The sequence below is a fragment of the Budorcas taxicolor genome, chromosome 10 (assembly GCF_023091745.1).
Source record: "Budorcas taxicolor isolate Tak-1 chromosome 10, Takin1.1, whole genome shotgun sequence".
Classification (NCBI taxonomy): domain Eukaryota; kingdom Metazoa; phylum Chordata; class Mammalia; order Artiodactyla; family Bovidae; genus Budorcas; species Budorcas taxicolor.
In genome coordinates this window covers 90,484,994-90,506,611 of record NC_068919.1, presented here as the reverse complement: position 1 = coordinate 90,506,611, position 21,618 = coordinate 90,484,994, and the positions used below count along the sequence as shown (strand labels likewise).

The following is a 21,618-nucleotide window of genomic DNA, read 5'->3' as shown; positions in this document are numbered from 1 at the left end:
AGGCCAAGAAGCAATTGCTGGGGGAAATAAAAGGCTGATAATGGAATTTCCCGAAAGACACGGAAAATTTTCAAGTATCTTTGGGAATAACTGTGTAATACATTCTAGTTCCTATAATATGCCGGCCTTTGTGCAAGGCGCTCTGGTGTCATTAATCAAGAGGACATTCTCCAGCATCTCTGAAACTATATAGTCCAGTCCAGAAGATGCAGGCAAGACAATATACAAGCAAAATGGAGCGACAGAATGAGGAGACACCCAGTGCTGAGCTAGGCCTATGTAATCTAGACCTGAGAAAAGTCTAGAAACTAATGCCTAATTTATATCAGTAAGTTGATAGCATAGGATCTATGTCTGTTTTCCTTAGGACACTGTCTCCATCACCCTATACAGCCCCTGAGACAATAAAATATCTGTAGAATGAATAACGTAGAAATTGAAAGATTGAGACTGCCTGGAAGTCTACATAATCCAAAAGAGCCTTCCCACTATAACCACCTATAAATTCTGGGTAATACATAACAATTCATTCAATGACTAGATAAACTCCCCTGGTATCAAGAGAGAATGGCAAACAGAATGGGAAGCCTCATGAGTGCTCTAGAAACAGGAACGTGACAATGGGGAAAGAATGGCCAGACTCAGTAACCTGGGAGCTTGAGTGTTAATGCTGACACTGTCATAAGAACAGACCTTGGCACAAGTGAAGAGCACAGCTAGGATTAAGATGCTGCTATGATATTAATATTAGCAATGTAAGAAGGCTAGACACTTGGTAAAAAATGTGAGTCAGAAAAGATCTGCGCATTGGCCTGAGTTTGTATATCCCCTGTACACATTCTATATTAAAAAACACTCCTGAGAAGCTGGAATGCACCTACCCACAGATGTAGGTGTTTGAGTTAGCATTAGAACAGCTGCCTGGTTAAGGTATTACCCAAGTAGTGAAAGTAACACAAAATATGGGCCCGAGTGATGAAATCCCTGCCACTGCTGAGACAAACCAATGCAGAGCTCCTGATAAAATGCATCCAGCTCACAGCCCAGGCTGCACAAGACTCTCAGTGACAGCTCTGCTGAAGGTCAGCTTATGGTCCAAAATTTAAAAATAAGGTTATAATTCACCACGAAAGAGCTAGGAGACCCAACAATTAGCAAATTGAGACCCCAAGAATTTCAGAAAATGGAGCAATCTCATAGTGGCAATAAAATGTTTGTTTAAAATAATTCAAAACATAAAGGATGTAACCCAAACCATGAAAAGAATAGAGCAACATTAAAGAAGAACAGATGCCTGTAATATAACAGACATGAAAAATATATGTAATAATACTGAATGAATTAAACAGGAAAGTAGTCAGCAGAACAGTGAAACAGAAGACAAACCTATGAAAAATAGACAAGACGTGGCACAAATAGATATCATGTTGGGAAACATTAAACAGAAGTTAAGACAGAAGAATGGAAGATGGATGATCCAACATACATCCAAGAGGGCTTACAGAAGAAAAATAGAGAAAATGAGGGGAGACAATATTAAAGAGCAAACGACTGATAACTCTCATTTAAAATAGGGTGCGTTCAAAACAGATAAATAAAAGTTAAATCATAGCTACGTACATTCTAGTAAAACTGTTGACCACCAAATACAACAAGACCTTAAAAGCAAACAGAAGTCACAGATTTAAAAAATTGCGGAAAGAATGACAATAGACTGATGGCAGATTTCTAACACCAACAATAGAAGGCAGAAGACAATAGAATTATATCTTGACCTATAGATAGGGAGGGAAGGAAAAGATAGGCTAATGGTAGGGCTTTCACTGTTTGTATTATATTTTATTTATTTAAAATATAAAATGTAAAGGAAAGAGTTGAAGCAAATAAGGTCAAATGTTCAGTTCAGTAGCTCAGTTGTGTCCGACTCTCTGTGACCCCATGAATTGCAGCACGCCAGGCCTCCCTGTCCTTCACAAACTCCCGCAGTTCACTCAAACTCACATCCATCGAGTCCGTGATGCCATCCAGCCATCTCATCCTCTGTCGTCCCCTTCTCCTCCTGCCCCCAATCCCTCCCAGCATCAGAGTCTTTTCCAATGAGTCAACTCTTCGCATGAGGTGGCCAAAGTACTGGAGTTCCAGCTTCAGCATCAGTCCTTCCAATGAACACTCAGGACTGATCTCCTTTAGAATGGACTGGTTGGATCTCCTTGCAGTCCAAGGGACTCTCAAGAGTCTTCTCCAACACCACAGTTCAAAAGCATCAATTCTTTGGCGCTCAGCTTTCTTCACAGTCCAACTCTCACATCCATACATGACCACTGGGAAAACCATAGCCTTGACTAGGCGGACCTTTGTTGGCAAAGTAATGTCTCTGCTTTTCAATATGCTATCTAGGTTGGTCATAACTTTCCTTCCAAGGAGTAAGCGTCTTTTAATTTCATGGCTGCAATCACCATCTACAGTGATTTTGGAGCCCCCCCAAATAAAGTCTGACACTGTTTCCACTGTTTCCCCATCTATTTCCCATGAAGTGATGGGATCAGATGCCATGATCTTAGTTTTCTGAATGTTGAGCTTTAAGCCAACTTTTTCACTCTCCTCTTTCACTTTCATCAAGAGGCTTTTTAGTTCTTCTTCACTTTCTGCCATAAGGGTGGTGTCATCTGCATATTTGAGGTTATTGATATTTCTCCTGGCAATCTTGATTCCAGCTTGTGCTTCTTCTAGCCCAGCATTTCTCATGATGTACTCTGCATGTTAGTTAAATAAGCAGGGTGACAATATACAGCCTTGACATACTCCTTTTCCTATTTGGAACCAGTTTGTTGTTCCATGTCCAGTTCTAACTGTTGCTTCCTGACCTGCATATAGGTTTCCCAAGAGGCAGGTCAGATGGTCTGGTATTCCCATCTCTTTCAGAATTTTCCACAGTTCATTGTCAGGGGCGGTGGCCGAGAGGACCCTCCACACGCCCGAGGTCAGGGGCAGGGGCCAAGAGGAGCTACCCCTCGTCCAAGGAGCGGTGTCTGTGCAGGCGCAGGAGGACCGAGAGGAGCTACTCCATGTTCAAGGTCAGGAGGGGCGGCCGTGAGGAGATACCCCTGGTCCAAAGTCAAATGTTAACTTCTGGTTAATCTTGATAATAATACATAGCTATCTGGATTGCTAATTTTTGTCCTTTTATATAGACAACTTATAATTTTAAAAAGTAAAGGATGATAAGAGTTAATCAGAAGAAAAACAGGAGTGGAGATAAAGAATGTTCCAGTAAGAAGAAATAGCCTGTGCAAAAATGCCCAGGAGCAACAGAGTGCATACACATTCTAGAATATAAAAGTAATGAAAAGTGATGGAAGTAACAGGAGTGGCTGAGATGGAAGGAAACTCTCAAGAGAGCTGCCTGAAAAGAGAAGAGGGCCAGATCACACAGGTCTCACAAACCATGTAAAGAGTCTGAAATTTCCCCCGAGAGAACTGGAAGGCAATAATGTATTTTAAACAGGGAATGGAGACCCCACCCATAGTACATTTTAGATTTATCACGCTGACTGCTGTGTTTAATAAAGACAGAAGCATCTCCATTTATAATGTTCAGGTGGAAAACAACGGTGGTGGTGTGAATTTGCATGGTAATAACACAGATGAAATGGAACAGATCCAAGAGCTACTTATATTGGTCATGATTGTGGATTTGATATCAGGGATGTGTGAAAAGACAGTATCAAAGAAACTATTATACAGAGTCTGTTTTGAGCATCTGGGTAAATGGTGATCCACTCACTGAAATAAGCAGAGTGTTTTGGCTAAGAAGATAATGAGGTCACTTTTGGAAATACTAAATGTTAGGGCTCGGTAGGATATCTAACAGGTATTTAGATGATACAGATCTAATGCTCAGAAAATAGACCCAGCCCAAATATCTGAAATTGCAATTCATTAGCTTGCTCCTTGGAAGAAAAGCTATAACAAACCTAGTTCAGTTCAGTTCAGTTCAGTCGCTCAATCATGTCCGACTCTTTGCAACCCCATGAATCGCAGCACGCCAGGCCTCCCTGTCCATCACCAACTCCAGGAGTTCACTCAGAGTCATGTCCATCCAGTCAGTGATGCCATCCAGCCATCTCATCCTCTGTCATCCCCTTCTCCTCCTGCCCCCAATCCCTCCCAGCAGCAGAGTCTTTTCCAATGAGTCAACACTTCACATGAGGTGGCCAAAGTACTGGAGTTTCAGCTTTAGCATCGGTCCTTTCAAAGAAATCCCAGGGCTGATCTCCTTCGGAATGGACTGGTTGGATCTCCTTGCAAAGTACTGGAGTTTCAGCTTTAGCATCAGTCCTTCCAAAGAAATCCCAGGGCTGATCTATTTCAGAATGGACTGGTTGGATCTCCTTGCAGTCCAAAGGACTCTCAAGAGTCTTCTCCAACACCACAGTTCAAAAGCATCAATTCTTCGGCACTCAGCCTTCTTCACAGTCCAACTCTCACATCCATACATGACAACTGGAAAAACCATAGCCTTGACTAGACAGACCTTAGTCGGCAAAGTAATGTCTCTGCTTTTAAATATGCTATCTAGGTTGGTCATAACAAACCTAGGTAGTATATTAAAATGCAGAGAAATAACTTTGCCGACAAAGTATAGTTAAAGCTATGGTTTTTCCAGTAGTCACGTAAGGATGTGAGAGCTGGACCATAAAGAAAGCTGAGCACTGAAGAATCAATGCTTTTGAACTATAGTGTTGGAGAAGATTCTTGAGAGTCCCTTGGACTGCAAGGAGATCCAACCAGTCCATCCTATAGGAAATCAGTTCTGAATATTCACTGGACAGACTGGTACTGAAGCTGAAGCTCCAGTACTTTGGCCACCTGATGCGAAGATGTGACTCATTTGAAAAGACCCTGATGCTGGGAAAGATTGAAGGCAGGAGGAGAAGGGGATGACAGAGGATAAGATGGTTGGATGGCATCACTGACTCAATGGACATGAATTTGAGCAAACTTCAGGAGATAGCAAAGGACAGGGAAGCCTGGCATGCTGCAGTTTATGGGGTTGCAAAGAGTCAGAACCGAGTTAGCGACTGAACAAGCATCTCATTCGATATGTGAATTGGAGTGGACCAGATAGGGGAAGTGAGGTCTGAAAAGAGAACTTAATAAATGACAGCGTTTGAGTGATGGGTAGAAAAGAGAGGCTAGTAAAGAAAGCCAAGGATGTACAAACAGAAAAGATGAAAGAGGAAAGTGAATGTGGCAGGCATGGAGACAGACCCCTCCAATCACCCTGGAAGAAACAGCTTTCGCTTTAGTTGTCAAGAGGCAATCAGCTGCCAGCCTCAACTACAGCACGTGCAGGATCTGTCACAGAGGTTGAAGCACACTACTGTGCTTTCCATGGGAAGCCCAGAGCCAGTGACTGAGCATGGCAGGGGCACTAGAAGCTGCCCTTTCCACCGAACATGGGACTCCTCCAACAGGCAGTGTTCGCTCGAGAGCTCCTCGCGGGAATAAAATCATCTGATCAATTGACAGGAGCCCGTCTTTGTCACTGGCCACCCCAGAGCTAGCATAAATGGAACATAACAGTCACAACAGAGACTCCATCCCAATACCATAGACCCCCCACTTATCAAGGCTGATCTGGCTACTACAAACAGTGAAAGTCCAATTGGTTATTAAAAGAAACCAATGTGTCATTATTACTTTATAGCACCACATGCCCACTTGGTGACAAGTTAATCACGTTGAGCCCTTTCTTCCTAGAAGGACCAGTGGTTTCTTGTCATAAGAGTGGACATAATTGGTCACTGTTCACCTTTCCTGCCTCTAGAGTCTCAGCCAGCACCACTCTCTGAGAAATTTCAAAGTGTCTGATCCTCAGGCATAGAATCTCATACCACAGAGCATCTGACCACGAGACCTGCTTCAGAGAGGAGGAGACGGGGGATGCTGAGCCCATGTCACAGGATCCACTGGCCGTATCAAGCATCCTCTTATCTGGAAATAATTGAGTTTACAGAACAATGGAATAGCTTTCCAAAAGCACAACTGAAGTGTCCCCTGGTAGGCAATCCTCTGCATGATGGCTCACCATTTCGCAGGGTGCGTATTAGGATATCGTGTCCCTTTAGGATACTGTGCCCCACAACTTGTTCAATGTCTCAGTATCTGCCCTCATTGTGCAACAGCAGCCTGACCTTCAGGGATGATCAGAGAGCCACTCTGAGGCACCAGGCAAGCAGAGTGCGAAGTGGAGGAATCCAAGGGCAATGTCATCACTGACAAATGCCACCAAACGTTCAGCCCAGGGAAGGCTCTAAAAATGTCCACTGAATTTTGCAACCAAGGTTGTTAGTGACTTTGGCAAAGAAATTTTTCAGTTGAGCAATGGGGGCAGAAGCCAGATTGCACTAAGCTAAAGAGTGAATGGGGGGTCGCTAAGAGTTGGACACAACTGAGCGACTTCACTTTCACTTTTCACTTTCATGCATTGGAGAAGGCAATGGCAACCCACTCCAGTGTTCTTGCCTAGAGAATCCCAGGGACAGGGGAGCCTGGTGGGCTGCCGTCTCTGGGGTCGCACAGAGTCGGACACGACTGAAGCGACTTAGCAGCAGCAGCAGCAAAGAGTGAATGGGAAGTAAAACTATCGAGAGAGTGACTTGAGAAAACGCTATGACTGCTCTGCTGTGAAGGGAAGGAGACCAGGAAGTAAGAATGATAGATGGACTAAGATGCAAGAACTATAGAGGAATGTTTTTTAGGAGATAGAGACTCAAGTGTGTTTAGATAGCAGTGGAAAGAATCTGGGAGAGCAAGAGAGAGGGGAAGAGTCTAGGATGAAGAGACCAGCGGGCAAAGGAAACAGGAGGAAAGATTCCTCTTCCATTGTTGTGAGAGTGGAGGAGGTGGATGCTTATAAATGAAGGACTTGCTGTTGCTTTGTTTTTGTAGTCTAATTCCCCCAACATCCCTATATGATACATCTGTGTTCCTAAATATTTGATAAGCATGGTGGTGGTGGGTTAGTCACTAAGCCATGTCCGACTCTTGCAGCCCCATGGACTGTAGCCCTCTAGGCTCCTCTGTCCATGGGATTCTCCAGGCAAGAACACTGGAGTGGGTTGCCATTCCCTTCTCCATTTGATAAGCATAACCCCCTGTATTCTTAGTCCGCTGAAGAAGAAAGATCGTCCGTGAGAAGTGAAGAGCCCCCTGTACACTTGAACAGTTACTTCCCTGGTCTTCCCACCAGTTCTTCAAGGTAGGACAGAGCCATTCCTTGGCTTTCATTTCACAGATACACACAGGGAGACACAGAAAGATTAAGTGCCTTGCTGAAACGTTCACGACTCACTGAAGGTCTCCTGACTTTTGATCTCCCTTTCTGTTGACCACCCTGACTATAGAGCCCTGTCACGAAGTCTTACAAGCATTTCCTTACTGCATAGACACCTCCATCCTCTACTCTGCACGAAGACTTTTAGCTGACACAACTTTAACCACGATATTTTCCCCTCCCTACTTTGTTGCTATTGACATTGAAGATATTGGATACAGTATACAAAGAAAGCATAGCCCCTCCAAGTCCTTTTATTTATGTATTTATTTATTTTTTGGTCATGAGATATACACTTTCTATAAAGTGCTGTTTCTAAAGAGTAAAAGGGGGGACTTCCCTGGTGGTCCAAGGGTTAAGAATCCACCTTGCAGTGCAGGGCTACAGGTTCGATCCCTGATTGGGGAGATAAGACCCCATATGCTGCAGACCAACTGAGCCTGTGTGTCGTATGCTGCAGCCAAATATATAAATATAACAACAACAACAAACAAGTAAAACGAACCAGAACTTCCATTGTCACACAGAACTGAATCAGACCAAAACCTTAATGGATTCTTCCGTGCTTCGTAGAGCACATTTCAGAACTTCTGGCTTTGTTGTTTTAGATTCCAGGGATTGAGGATGGTTTTGAAATGGCAACTTGGTTATGCTACATAAGAAGGCCAGCCAAGCATTAAATAGGGGCATCTGGAGAGTCTGGAAATAATAACAGTTCTTTTTAGCCAAACTCTGACACAGAACAGATAAACCTTTGTTAGAGATTTACGAGCCGTACTGGGATAGAGACCCTCCCAGCTAGAACTGTGGTCACTTTACCCTCCTCACAGTAACTCCTAGGGGATGAATAGCTCTGGAAGAAGATAAGAAATCTTGTAAATCTGGAGAGTGCCCCTTTTGCACAGTGCACACTTGTTTTTGCTCTTCTTAATAAAGCTGCACAGCCCTCAAGCTGAACAGCTGGTGGATGGTCCCTGCATGGAAGCTTGCCCTTTCCGAGTCAATATCATGCCCACATCGAGGCTTAAATCAGGCCAGATCTCACAGCCTCTTGGACCCACTACTGCTGTGGTGAAAACAGATAATGTGTGATCCAGGCTTTACTCTGGTTGACCAGGTATTGCACATGCATGCCACTAGCACAATCTCACATGATCCTCACAGTCACTCCGTGATGTGCATGGGGCTAGCTCGCCTTGCTAGCTTGTGCATCGAGTGAGTTGAGTCTCCCTCACAGTGAGTTGGTGGAGGATTATTTATGTATTTATGCCCGTGCTGGGTCTTCATCACTGCCTGTGGGCTTTCTCTAGTTGTGGCAAGCGGGAGCTATTCTCTAGTTGCAGTGCACAGGCTTCAAATTGCGGGGGCTTCTCCTGTTGCAGAGCAAGGGATCTAGGCATCTGGGCTCAACAGTCGTGGTACACAGGCTTAGTTGCCCAGCAGCATGTGGGATCTGAGTTCCCAGACCAGGGATTGAACCCATGTCCCCCACACTGGCGGGCAGATTTCCAACTGCAGGACCACCGGGAGAATCCCTGCAGAGCTAGGATTTGACCACACATCTTCTGCCTCCAAGTCCAGAGTGGGTTGGGAAGAAACAGCTGAGACGTAAGCTCTGATAAACATAAGAGGAAGAATAATTTGCTTCTCTCATAAAACCTTTTTTATTCTCATCAAGTTTTCTTTCTTGGCATGTCGGTTTAATGTGTAATAGAGGCAGAGAACATAAGAAACACCATTACAAATGGGGTATTGTTTGAGTTCTGCAGTTTCCCTATAACAAAGAAAAGTCCTTAGCGTAAATCCTGGCTCTTAAAAGAGAGAGTGAGAGTTATGGATAACGGCTCATGCATTGCTATTAAGTCACCTCTTTGTCCAAGTGTGGACTGAGATCACCACGAGATCCAGAAGGGACAGGAACATGGTGTTCCTCACCCAACTGGCTAGGAATAGCCTCACTCACAGGATGGGGATTCTTAAGACCTTTTGACATGGGAAAGTAGTTCTGAAGCTTTAAGTCTCTGAGAATAAGTATGAACATTTTTGGTGCTCGGATCATTATGTCTAAGGTGCAAGGCATTTGGACAAAAGTGGGGGTGCTCTTTATACCAGTGTGTTAGAAATGAACATGCCTGAGAGCAAACAAAGCTTGGCCTTTTACACCCACTTCCCCCGCCCCGGGCCACTTGTCTGATCACCCACGTTCTTTCTGTCCCTACGATGCCGATGGAACATGTAATCATTATATTCAGTAAAAGAAGCCAGACACAAAGGTCACATGTCATATGATCCCATTTACATAATCTGTTTAGAAAAGGTAAATCCATCCCCAGAGACAGAGAGCAAATTAATGGTTGGCAGGGGCTATGGCGAGAGCAGGAATAGGGGTTGATCAGTACAGATCACCTCGAGAGATGATAAGAGTTTGGAACTACCGGTGATGGCTGTAAACACCATGAATACGCTAAATACCACTAAATGGTGCAGTGTATGAGTTTCACATCAAGGAAGGCAGGTGGGGGGAGGGGAAGGGATGGAAAAGGACCAGATGCAGGACATTAACTACAGAATAGTGGAGAGAGCCTTGGATTTAGAGTTAGGAGACCTGTGTTTGAATACTCTTTTTCACTTATACGTGTTGTGACATAAAAGATAAGAGAGGTGACATTTCTTAAGTCTCCGATTCCTCGTCCAAAGTAGAGTCATACAACTACCTCACATGGCTACTGTGAGTCCTAAATGAGATACAGGATGTGAGAACACGCAGTTTCAGGCTGGACACGGAGCTGACACACAGAACGTCACGTAACACAAGAAAACAATGTAACAGTGATGGGCTTTTTAAGGCAGGACAGAAAACCCACTGAATTCATATTATAGCTCAAACTGTTAGGGCATGTAACTTGGATTAATAAACCATAGTGGATAAAAATCGTGACTATTTTCAGAAGTCTTCTCTGAAAGACTAGATGTTTTTGAAACAAGTTTTATGGCATTGAGGCATTAATTTAACCCTAAAAATGACAGTTATGGCCAATTCTTCACTCTAGTGCTGTGTTTGAATTATATCGAGTTACTCTATCTCATCAATTTAAGATGCACATTAAAAAGAAAACTTTAATATCGCTGAAACCAGGAGATCAAAAGAGATCCACTGATCAAAAGAGAGGCTGATCACCCTAAGGAAATTTCTACAGTGCCACCCTAGAGGAGATTCTCAACAACCAGTGGACAAGATGACTCCTTCTATGGATGCCAACCAGTGCCGATGCAAAGGACGTGAGTGAAACATCCATGGTGATAGGGATTAAAGCCAAAGAAGGGCTCCTTCTCATCAAAGCTAGTCAAGATACCGCCTCTGTCAATGCCTGACCTGCCGACAGCAGAGCCTTATGCTGTACCATTAATAAGGCAAATTTGCTCAGAAAACAGCCAGCCATTTGCTGCCAGTTTGGTTACATTGCACCCTTTCCCTGCTGTAGAAAGTAGTGATTCATTTAAAAAAGAATCTTTATGTTGGATTTGGGTTTGCCTTCCCTGACCTCAATGCCTCCACCAGGGCCACTATTCAAGGGTTTATAAAATTCTTGATCTACCACTATGAAATCCTGCACAATATTGAACAAGCAAACTGGTACAACACTGCAACACAACATTCAACCAAGAGACACATTTCATGGCTGAGAAGGCACAACAGAGAACACGACGGCCACCCACTAATTCTACCGTGTAACTCATCAGGCAGAGCGGATTGCCTAATAAAATGAGGGGCTGACCCATTAAAGGCTCAGCTAGTGAGGCACAGGGGAGCCTGGCGTGCTGCAGTCCATGGGGTTGCAAAGAGTCAGACACGACAGAGCAACTGAACAAGAAGGTCGCAACTCGGAGGCTAAGTCCTGCATGGTTGAGGGTCTGACCTAATGAAGTACATACGCACACTGAACCAACAGCTGTATGCTCTCGTGTTCTTTAAAGCTAGAGTACCTGGGTCTGAAGAGCTAGGGCTGTTGGTAGGACTGGCCCTTCTCACCATCACCATAGTGACCTACTTCCGGAATTGGAACTTCTCAGTTCCTGTGAGATTAGAGGTCCTTGTTCCTGGATGGACAGATTACTTCCATCAAGTAAAACACAGTGTTCCTGATGCTATAATAACCACCTAGTCATTTGGGCTCCTCATCCCAGTGGATAAATAAGAAAATAAAGGATTTTATCTACTGATGGGAGTAATAGAACTGTGAGAAGGTAGGTGGCTGCTACGCACTACATTAGCAGCTGCAAGGGGTATGTCTAGAACCCAGGACTTTCACTGGGACTTATCTTGGTTCTTCCGCGGCCAGTGATAATTATGAATGAGAAAAGGCGGTGACTGTAGTTGATGAGGGCAAGGCGACTAAGGGTTTAGAACCTCTGGAGGTGCAAGTCTGGGTCTTCCCACCAGCCCTTCACTCCAGCCAGTCTTGCCCTTTCTCTCTAAAGGTGAGAGAAATCTAGAACTGGAGTCGCAGAGAGATGAGAACTCTCAATTATAAACTTGGGATCAAACACAACAGAGGAGACTTCCACTCGTGTCAGAAACCCTCTTGCATTGCTTTTGTAAAGACTGCATCTTGAAGGGAGCTCAGTGACTGGTTGGACTTGTATATCCCTCTCTCTCAGAAAAGAAGTAAGAGTATCTTATTTGAACAAAACTGAAGATCACATGTTTTAGTCTGGGAGCAGGATATGATGGGGAGCTCTGAATGGCGCAGAGCCAACTACGCTGGAAACCTCTTATACATCACTTGAGATCCTCTCGGCCTCCTCGTCTAGCGATGCTGCAGCCAAGAGTTCGTGAAAAAGTCAACTAGCTTCCTCCAGGTGCACCGTGACACTAACGCATCTCAGCTCTGTATCACAGAGCTCTGTATCCTCTTGCCTTCCACCCTGGGGGCTTTTCTGTTAATATATAATATCTGGAAACCCTTTTATCATCCATGCACAAGAAACCCAGAAGCTTGGTGAGTTTAACACCCTGACCTATGGGGGATTTTTGGTTTTTTCCTTGTAATTTGGAAGGGGTTTAAAAATCCTTACTAGCTTCCTATCATTCAGAAAACAACACATATAAATATTATATACATGTTTGTGTGTACAGGCTTCTCTGGTGGCTCAGCAGTAAAGAATCCGCCTGCCAATGCAAGAAACACAGGCTAGATCCCTGGGTTGGGAAGATCCCCTGGAAAGTGCAATGGATAAAGGAAAGGATAGCTTTTAAAATCTTTTTTATCTCTTTTTAACCATCTGACTCTCAAATTCAAGCAATCTGCTTCTTTTGAAAAATCTTAAGCAAATAATTTAGGCTTTCCAGGGGGCACCAGTGGTAAAGAACCCACCTGCTAATGCAGGAGACATAGAGACGCAGGTTCAATCCCCGGATCGGGAAGATCCCCTGGAGGAGGGCACAGCACCCTACTCCAGTATTCTGGCCTGGGAAATCCCATGGACAGAGGAGCCTGGTGGGCTACAGTCCATGGGGTCATAAAAGAGTCAGACACAACTTAGTGACTAAACAACAATTGTGTGTGTGTATATGTAATAATGACACATAATATACATAAGTGCAACAATGATCTGCTCCTCTGTGATTGCTCTGGTCTCATTTCCTACAACCCACTCTCCTTCAGCCACATTTTTCTCCTTGCTGCTACTTTTTTTTTTTTAATTTTTATTTTTACTTTATTTTACTTTACAATACTGTATTGGTTTTGCCATACATTGACATGAATCCACCACAGGTGTGCATGCATTCCCAAACATGAACCCCCCTCCCACCTCCCTCCCCGTAACATCTCTCTGGGTCATCACCGTGCACCAGCCCCAAGCATGCTGTATCCTGCGTCGGACATAGACTGGTGATTCGATTCTTACATGATAGTATACATGTTACAATGCCATTCTCCCAAATCATCCTTGCTACTTCTTAAACATACTATGCATGTTCTTCTCACATCCCCTCTGACTCTGGGTCTCTGCATGTATTCAGAATCTTTCCTCCCCTAGATATCAGCCTGGCTTAAGTTTTTTTTTCTTTTTTGGATCCTTCCGGTCTTTATCTAAATGTCACCTTCTCAATAGAGCCTTGTCTAACCATTTAAAATGTAACTTCCAGCATTCGTTCTCCCTCTTCCTTAATTTTTCTCCATTACACTAATCACTACCTGACATTCTGTGTGTTTTCCTTATTTATTTATTAAACTGTTTTTGATGACTACTTTTCCTGCTAGAATGTAAGATCAAGGGGGTCATTTATTTTCTATCTCCAATGCCTAGAATGGTACTTGCATATAAAAAGTGATCAGTGGAAAAATAAAGGAAGGAAGAATAACCAACCAGAATGACATGCCATTTACCCAGAAGTAAGATTTCTGGCTATCCCAAATCTCTGGAGCATGGCCATGAAGCCAGAAATAACTGAAAAGGATGTTGAGAGGGAAACCGAACGGTCACCCAGCCCACTGAGGACTTTGCCGCGGGAAAGCCCCCTAGTTACCCTCTGCCTTCAAAGTCTGTTTATTCGCATGCCCACCTCCTTTCCCCAGAGTTTGCCTTCTAGTTTTTCAGCTCACAAAAAGACTGAAATAACAAAATATAAGTAGCACCTGGCAATAAGAAGAGGCAATTTCAATCCCCTAACTGGAGTTGAGTAATCATGATAACACTCGGGTGTGGGTAAAATTAAGCTAATGCTTGCAAAATGTAAGCCAAGAGCTTCGTGTATCATATAAACACAGGGATTGTGTTTTTGAAAGAAAAAATTGGGACACAGTGATCTCTTCCCAGGTGCAAAATGGGTGTGGGGAGTTTAGTTAAGATGACGATGAAATATTTGAATTTCTGGACTATTCTGATGGTAAAAAAAAATCTAGGGCATATTTATATGTCACTACATGTAAGACAGTAACATTTATAAGATGCTTGAAAAATCACAAATGCCTGCTTGTAATTTTAAGAACAGAATTGTTTTGAACATTTCTGGAATGCTCTAAATGTCCTTAAAGATTCATACAAAAATGAAGCAAAGTACGTAGTGTCTAAGTGGAACCTTTTAAAATCCAATGTGTAGCTTTGAACAAATGGGACCACTTTGTTCATACTTGAAATTCTCTTCAAGGATTTTTTTAATTGCAGTAAAAAAAGGCCAAAGATGAAAGAAACACACTCCCCAGCTTCAGTGAAAATGGAAACAGGGTCAGTGTGGAGGATTTAATGTCAGATATGAAGCCTAGACTCTTACAAAATCTGGTTTTAAACTGTTGAAGAATAACCACATTCAGTGAACTTTTAGCCTATTCAAAGGACAGGCTAAGTGTGAGGCATCAGAAAGTAACCACAATAATATATTTTGGAGAAATATATCACCTCCAAATGCCAATAAGTTTTAAAAAGATATATATTTCAGCATTCTTTGCAGTAAAATATTTATAACAAAAAGTTTTAGTTAACACAAAATGTATACCTAGGTTCGCATAAAAATCCCAAATTATGTCCAAATAGAATTTCTTTGGTAATTTGGCTATTTGTCTATTTGAACTCAGCCTGTTGGAATGCATAAGAGATTGGTCTTGCGATTCCAATTTAAAATGTTTTATTGAGTAATTTATTTCAACCTGTGATTTAAGTTGAAGAGAAAATTATTTTTTTGTACTGAGTTTACTTGTCAGTGCCTCCTATGAGTCAGTAACTGTTCTCAGCATTTTATACACATTGCAGGGGAAAGCTGTGCTTCAGGGGCAAATTATGCATTGATTCAGAGCACATTCTTCTAAGATTCTGAGTGTGATTCAACAAGAGCTATTTTACAACTCTGTAGGTTGTAGATAACTGACAACAGTGCAAAGTGATCTTTGTCTGTAGACACACAAATTCTCTTAGAGCTTTACTTGACTCTACAAAGGAAGTTAGTTTCTCCACCAAAAGTGGGAGAGGGGAACTGCCTCCCTGTTCTTACCCCCAGCAGCTAGGACGTTAGCAGGGAGCCTCTGCCAGACGTTCAGATGCTCTCATATAGGATATCACTCTCTGGCCGGCGATTCAAAGAGGCAGGGACGATGGAGAGATGACTGATGGTGGCACACGGAGAGTGTAGCGGCTCTACAACCGGCGGCCCAGCACTACAGACGCCCTGTAGTTGCGACTGTGGTCTTGCCCATGGAGTGGTTCCCGCCAGATGGTTGGCGGTGGCTCCGACTTCCTGCCTGCCGCGTGCCTTAGCCTATTTTCAAAGCCTGATTCTACAGTGATTCTGTAAATTATATGGAATTCTTTCAAAATTTTTCTTTTCTCCTTAAGCTAGACAGAGTGGGTTTTCAGTTTCTTACCAATGAAAACCTTGACTATACCCACACACAGAGAATAACAGAGAATACATCACGGAGCCTGGAGGTGTGGGGTGATGCTGCCTTTATAAGACACATAGTATTGATCCTTCCTTGGGTGCTGAAGCAGAGGGTTTTGCTTTAGGTTGGGAACCAAGTGTTATTCAGGTCATGACCACTAATTGGGACTAAAATAATTGTGCAATGTAGACTTAATCCACATGTCCCTGAGGGTAGAACAGATGTGACTCGAAGATATTTGAGATTATTTCAGGTGGCATGTCCACGTGGCATTAAATAATAGTGACTCACACTGGGAGAAAGTGATTCCCTTTTCCATTGTCTTTCAGTCCTCCTGATATCAAGAAGGACACCATGGTGGATTGGTATCTCTTTGCTATTTCTTGAACACCTATTACTCTTCCTTTATAACAAAGAGAAAGCCACCCGAGGCTCACAGCATTCACAGATAACAGTATTGAGCTAGAATAGAATTGCATTTTGTTTTTGCGGTATTCAGTCTTCCCCTGGTAGCTCAGATGGTAAAGCGTCTGCCTACAATGTGGGAGACCTCGGTTAGATCCCTGGGTCGGGAAGATCTCCTGGAGAAAGAATTGGCAACCCACTCCAGTATTCATGCCTGGAAAATCCCATGGACCAAGGAGCCTGATGGGCTACAGTCCGTCGGGTCACAAAGAGTCGGACATGACTGAGTGACTTCACTTCACTGTTTGGAGCAAGTCATGCGAATTTCCAGTTATATTCACAACATAAGCCTTCTAAACAGATTTCTTTTAGTTAAAGAGGTGAGTCAGCCTAAAAATATTGAGTAAATCACATCACAGGTAGAGCACAGATAAGGCAATAAGATTGGATTGAAGATGGTGAGTTACTGTCTTCCCTTTAGAAAACACCAGGAATGACCACTAATTGGAGCCACAGATCCAGAATCCAAATGACTTAAAAACTGAAGCTCCTCCAGAACCCTGACTGAAGGCCAACAAGTACGTGATGGACAAACCGTTATGCCACTGAAGCGCTGGACTCTGGAAGGCAAAAGATAGAGGGGGTGGAGGCAGTGATTGTCCCCATCACAAAATGAAAAGCAGGTGGTCAACAGGGCAAGGCAAGGTAAAGCAGCATTTTCCTCAGGAAAAATCCACACAAACCCAGAACAGACATCTAACGCAATCCACCTCCTCATCCAGAGAAGATGGTCTCATATCAGCATTTAAATTCTGTATTTTATTCTGCTTGCTTCATTTAAGTTAAGGAACTTCATTTAAGTCAGTTGGAAGGAGCAAGTTGTTCAAACCACCTGTACATCAAAGGTTCTAGAATGTTCCACTGTGGAGTAGGCATGTCAGCTGTCCTTCACTAGCCACCTAGTGAGAACCAATGTTATAAAGGAAGGGTACAGTGCCCATTGGGGCAGGGGTAAAGTGGGAGAAACGATTTAGAACCACTGCTTCAGTGACAACACAGATGGTACAACTTCCGTCCAGACCACCCAGCAGGTGTGTGGATGGTGAGGAAGGAGGCCATGTCTTTACCTTTCAGCACCATGCTATGTGGATAGAAGACAGCTTCAGGAAAAACTGCTCTTGGCACCAGGGTAATTTGCAACATGGCTAAGCGGTGGTTAAACAGCATCTACATTTGAAAATAGGGGTTACCACCAGATTCGGTTTTTAATGACAAGGATCTGGTCTGTTCCACCAGGGAAAGCCTTCTTTCTATGATAAAACTTAGATGTGGTCTTTCTTTTCCACCCTCCCTCCCATCTCCTGCCTCTTCCTTTCCTTCTCCTTTCTTCCCTTGTTTTCTTTTGTTCCTAACTTCCTATTTTCTGAGTGACTGCATTTTTCTCAGGCCAACAGCCCCCAGGGTTATGTGTGGCTTACTGGACATCTCATACTTTCAGACTTCTTTTTCCAAAGCCTCACGACCATACTGAGTAGAAAGAGCTGGTGGGGTGAGACCCACTTTCCACCGCCAACAGGGGCTCCAGGGTGTAGCTCTGTGGTGTTCTACACCCTGGTACCACCGCTTACCTTCTGTGTGACACCAAGCCAACTGTTTCATCTCTCTTGTACCTCAGTGTTCTCATCTATACAATGAGAGTAATAAAATCACCTGCTCAACTGGATTTTGTGAGGATTCAGCAAATGAGTTGGCATAAAGGATTGGACTGAGAACTGCCCATAAAGTACCGTACTGTAATAAGCACTCTGTGAGTGTTGAGTTTTGCATATTTCACTTCTCTTATAAGCTTGCCTTTCACAAAAGAGTTCTGCTGCCCCCCAAAGATTTAAAAATCATTTTGCTGCTTTTGCCCAGGGTTGCGGTCACCATTTACGTTAGCATACTATGTACCCCATACTTTTCATCCATTTTCTCTTCTTCATCTCATGATAACGTCAATCTTCAGAAGAGCGCCCCTCCTGCCCTGCTTCCCTCCGTCTTCCCATCGTTGTGAAGGTCAGACTCTCCCCACCACTGTCTTTATCCAGGGAGTCAGCGGATTCAGACGGACTGGTCTCATTGCAGACTATTCTTATCGCAACACAGGCATCAGAAAGAACCTGAAGGAAACGTGCGTCCTCCCACGTAAATTATCTCACCTAATTTCACAGTTAGCCACAGAAGGGGGAAGAGACATGTCTTCCAACTCCCATTCCATTGCTCCTTCTCCGATATTACCTTTCTCCTCATCGTTTGGAGGCAATTGAACAGAATGACTCCCACTTCCCTTCCACGGCCAGAGACACCCTGCTCTTCAATGACTCTTGAAACCCTGCTCCCTTGAAAGAAATCTCTGAAGACGTGATGCCTCTGGTCTCCATCCCCCCACCCCCACCCCCACCGCCACACACACACACAGTGGACCGTCTGAGACCAGTGTATCTGTTTGTTCATTCATTCACGTAACAAGCTTTTTTTTTTTTTTTTTTCCAGCATTAAAGCAGTTCTAGAGTTGAATGGGGCTTCCCTGGTGTCTCAGTGGTCAAGAATCCTCTTGCCAAGCAGGAGATGGGGGTTTGATCCCTGGGTCAGGAAGATCCCCTGGAGAAGGAAATGGCAACCCACTCCAGTATTCTGGTCTGGGAAATCCCATGGAGAGAGGAGCCTGGTGGGCTATTAGTCCATGGGGTCACAAAAGTCTCAGACGTGACTTAGCGACTAAACAACAATAACAAGGGCTGAAAGACAGGGTCCCTGGGTTAGACAAGTTCATTTTCTGCTAAGACAGGCACTCAAAGGGATAACAAGTTACAGAAAACCTGTGTGTTGGGGCGAGGCTGGAGTTCACGCGCAGGATGCTGTCAAAGGAACAGAGCTCACTGAGCCTAGGAGTCGTTGGCCAGGAGAGGCTTCCCGGAGGGAGTTAACCCCCAATCTGGACCTTGGAGTAGGAATCAGCCAGGTGAGGAAAAGGGAAAAGTCACTTTAGGCAGAGGACTAGAATGCAGAAGGAAAGGCAAAAGCAGCTTGCAGGAGCAAAGAATTTGAGGGAAAGTTCCAGAAATTCTGCTCAATAGCAGAAACTCTTTCTACCCCTGAAGTGTGACAGACCATGAGCCACGAGGTCTGAAAGACTGGACTAGGTCTCAAAGGATCTTGTAGGCTGTACAAAAGAACTTTATCACGGGAGCTGCAAGGAGTCAATGCAAGGGTTCCACCAAAACATCAAGATGCTAAGAACAGCTTTTCTTCTGGGGTGGCAGCATGGGCAATGAAGCAATACTTGGAGGCTGCACACAAGTACACACTTGTGCTGAAATGTTCATAACCTACTGCTAACTGCTGGAGGGAATTTTAAACACAACTTCACCATTGCTTTCCATTTATCTACCTGTGCTTACTGACCTTAACTGGGTTTAACCAGTTAAGTAAATAGGGAAACAAGACTGTCTTTACTATTCTTTCTTACCATTCTGTTTCTGATCACCTAAAAAAGTCTTCTTCCCTTGATTACAATCATCCTCTCAATTGTCATTGACTTAAATGTGTGTTAAGGAACAATGGGCTTCCCTTGTGGCTCAGACAGTAAAGAATCTGCCTGCAATTCAGGAGATCCAGCTTTGAGCCCTGGGTCGGGAAGATCCCTTGGAGAAGGGAATGGCAACCCATTCCAGTATTCTAGCCTGGAGAATTCCATGGTCAAAGAGCCTGAAGAGCCACAGTCCATGGGGTCCCAAAGAGTTGGACACAACTAAGCAACTAACTCTTTTACACTCAAAGCTTATTTAACATTAAGCTTCTAATATGGTAACATTTAACATGCAGATAAAAATATACTATTTGAAATTTCATCTCTTTTTATCTTTACCGTGCTTACCCAAAAGGAGATTTCTGGATGTACTCCATAAGTAGGTGTGGCTTCCCAGGCAGCTCAGTAGTAAAGAATCTGCCTGCCAATGCAGGAGATCCGGGTTTGGTCCCTGGGTTGAGAAGATCCCCTGGAGAAGGAAATGGCAACCCACTCCAATATTCCTGCCTGGAAAATTGCATGGACAGAGGAGCCTGGCGGGCTACAGTCCATGAGATTGCAAAAGAGCTGGACGCAACTTAGTGACTAAACAGCAACAACAAGAAGTGGGGAGTTCATCATTGAGTGAGTAACGCATATACTTCCTACAAACTGTAAAGGGTATTCCATACGGGCAGGTGTTCCATCTGTAGATTCAACTAAACCTGGATTGCATATACTCAAGGGTGGGGTACACGGCATTCCAAAAAGTTCCAAAAAGCATAACTTGAATATCCCCCACACTGGCAACTATTGACACAGCATTTACATTGTTTTTTTAACATTATTTATATAACATTTAGACTGTATTAGGTTTTACAAGTAATCTAGAGGTGTTCTAAAGTGTACAGGAGGATGTGCATAGGTGATATGCAAATACTTCACTCGAATATCCTTGGATTTTGGTATACACAGGGGTCCTGGAGCCAATGGCTGTGGATACTGAAAGATGACTGTAGTTTAAAAAGAGCCCTGATTAAATTCCGTCAACTATTTGATGAATCAAGAAACCTACTAAGATAACTTCTCATCTAGAAAGACTATAAAAATTGAAACACTTTTTTTTTTTGCAATTTTTCATCACCCAAAATAAGATCAAAAAGATCAGTTCTTGAGTTGTCAGCAAGCTCGTTTACATTTTAAGTAAAATTGAGATTCTGGCTGAGGCAAAGTGCAGAAAAACAACTCTCTTAGAAAGGACAACTGTCACTTTTCATCCTGTACTAAAGTTTTGTTAACTTCTGCGTTGTGAATAACGGGTACCATCAATACCATGTTTGGGTACTACACACACAGACACACAAACACACACGCACACAGACACACACACGCCCTCTGGCCTGTTCTCAAGCTCTTTTTAAGCACTTCCAGCCTCCTTCCCCAGCTGCCTGGGACTCCTGGGTTCCCCCTCTCCTCTCCAGGTACTCACAGGGTCTGCGTGCTGGGGGGTAAGCTAGGGATGCGCTGGATGTCCTTGCAGGTGACTCTGAAGTCGTCCTCCTGGCGGCATTCGCAGGGCGGAGACGGACACCTCTCCCCCCAGAGGCTGCTGGGCAGGACCAGAAGCAGCGCCAGCCGCAGGAGGGGCGTCGGCCGCATCGTCCTCGGGGCCCCAGGCTACCTCTGCGTGCTCCGCGATCGCCTCCCTCTCATCCCTCTGCGCCTCGAGCTCCTCGGGGCCAAGAGAGACGGCGCGGGGCGGGAGGGAGGAGGGCTCGATGGTCTGTGACTTCAGCACCAAGCCGGAGGCTGGAGAGGGCATCGAAGAGGCTCTTAAGGGCTCCGTCGCCCTGGCAACCCTGCGCCCAAACCAGCTCCCCGGCTTCGCTCTCCGCGCCCCCAGCCTCGTCTGTTCCCTGCCTCCCTCTGCCCTCCAACCTGCCCCGACG

General features: G+C 44.1%; 1 protein-coding gene across 1 annotated transcript in view; it reads right to left on the bottom strand.

Moving 5' to 3' along the window:
• TSHR (thyroid stimulating hormone receptor) overlaps window positions 1-21,328 on the bottom strand; it is a 170,168-nt gene extending 148,840 nt beyond the window's left edge. The window contains exon 1 of the mRNA XM_052647047.1: window positions 21,159-21,328. Within this exon, the coding sequence (XP_052503007.1) occupies window positions 21,159-21,328 (170 nt within the window). The remainder of the gene's footprint in view (window positions 1-21,158) is intronic.
• Window positions 21,329-21,618: the final 290 nt, after the last annotated feature.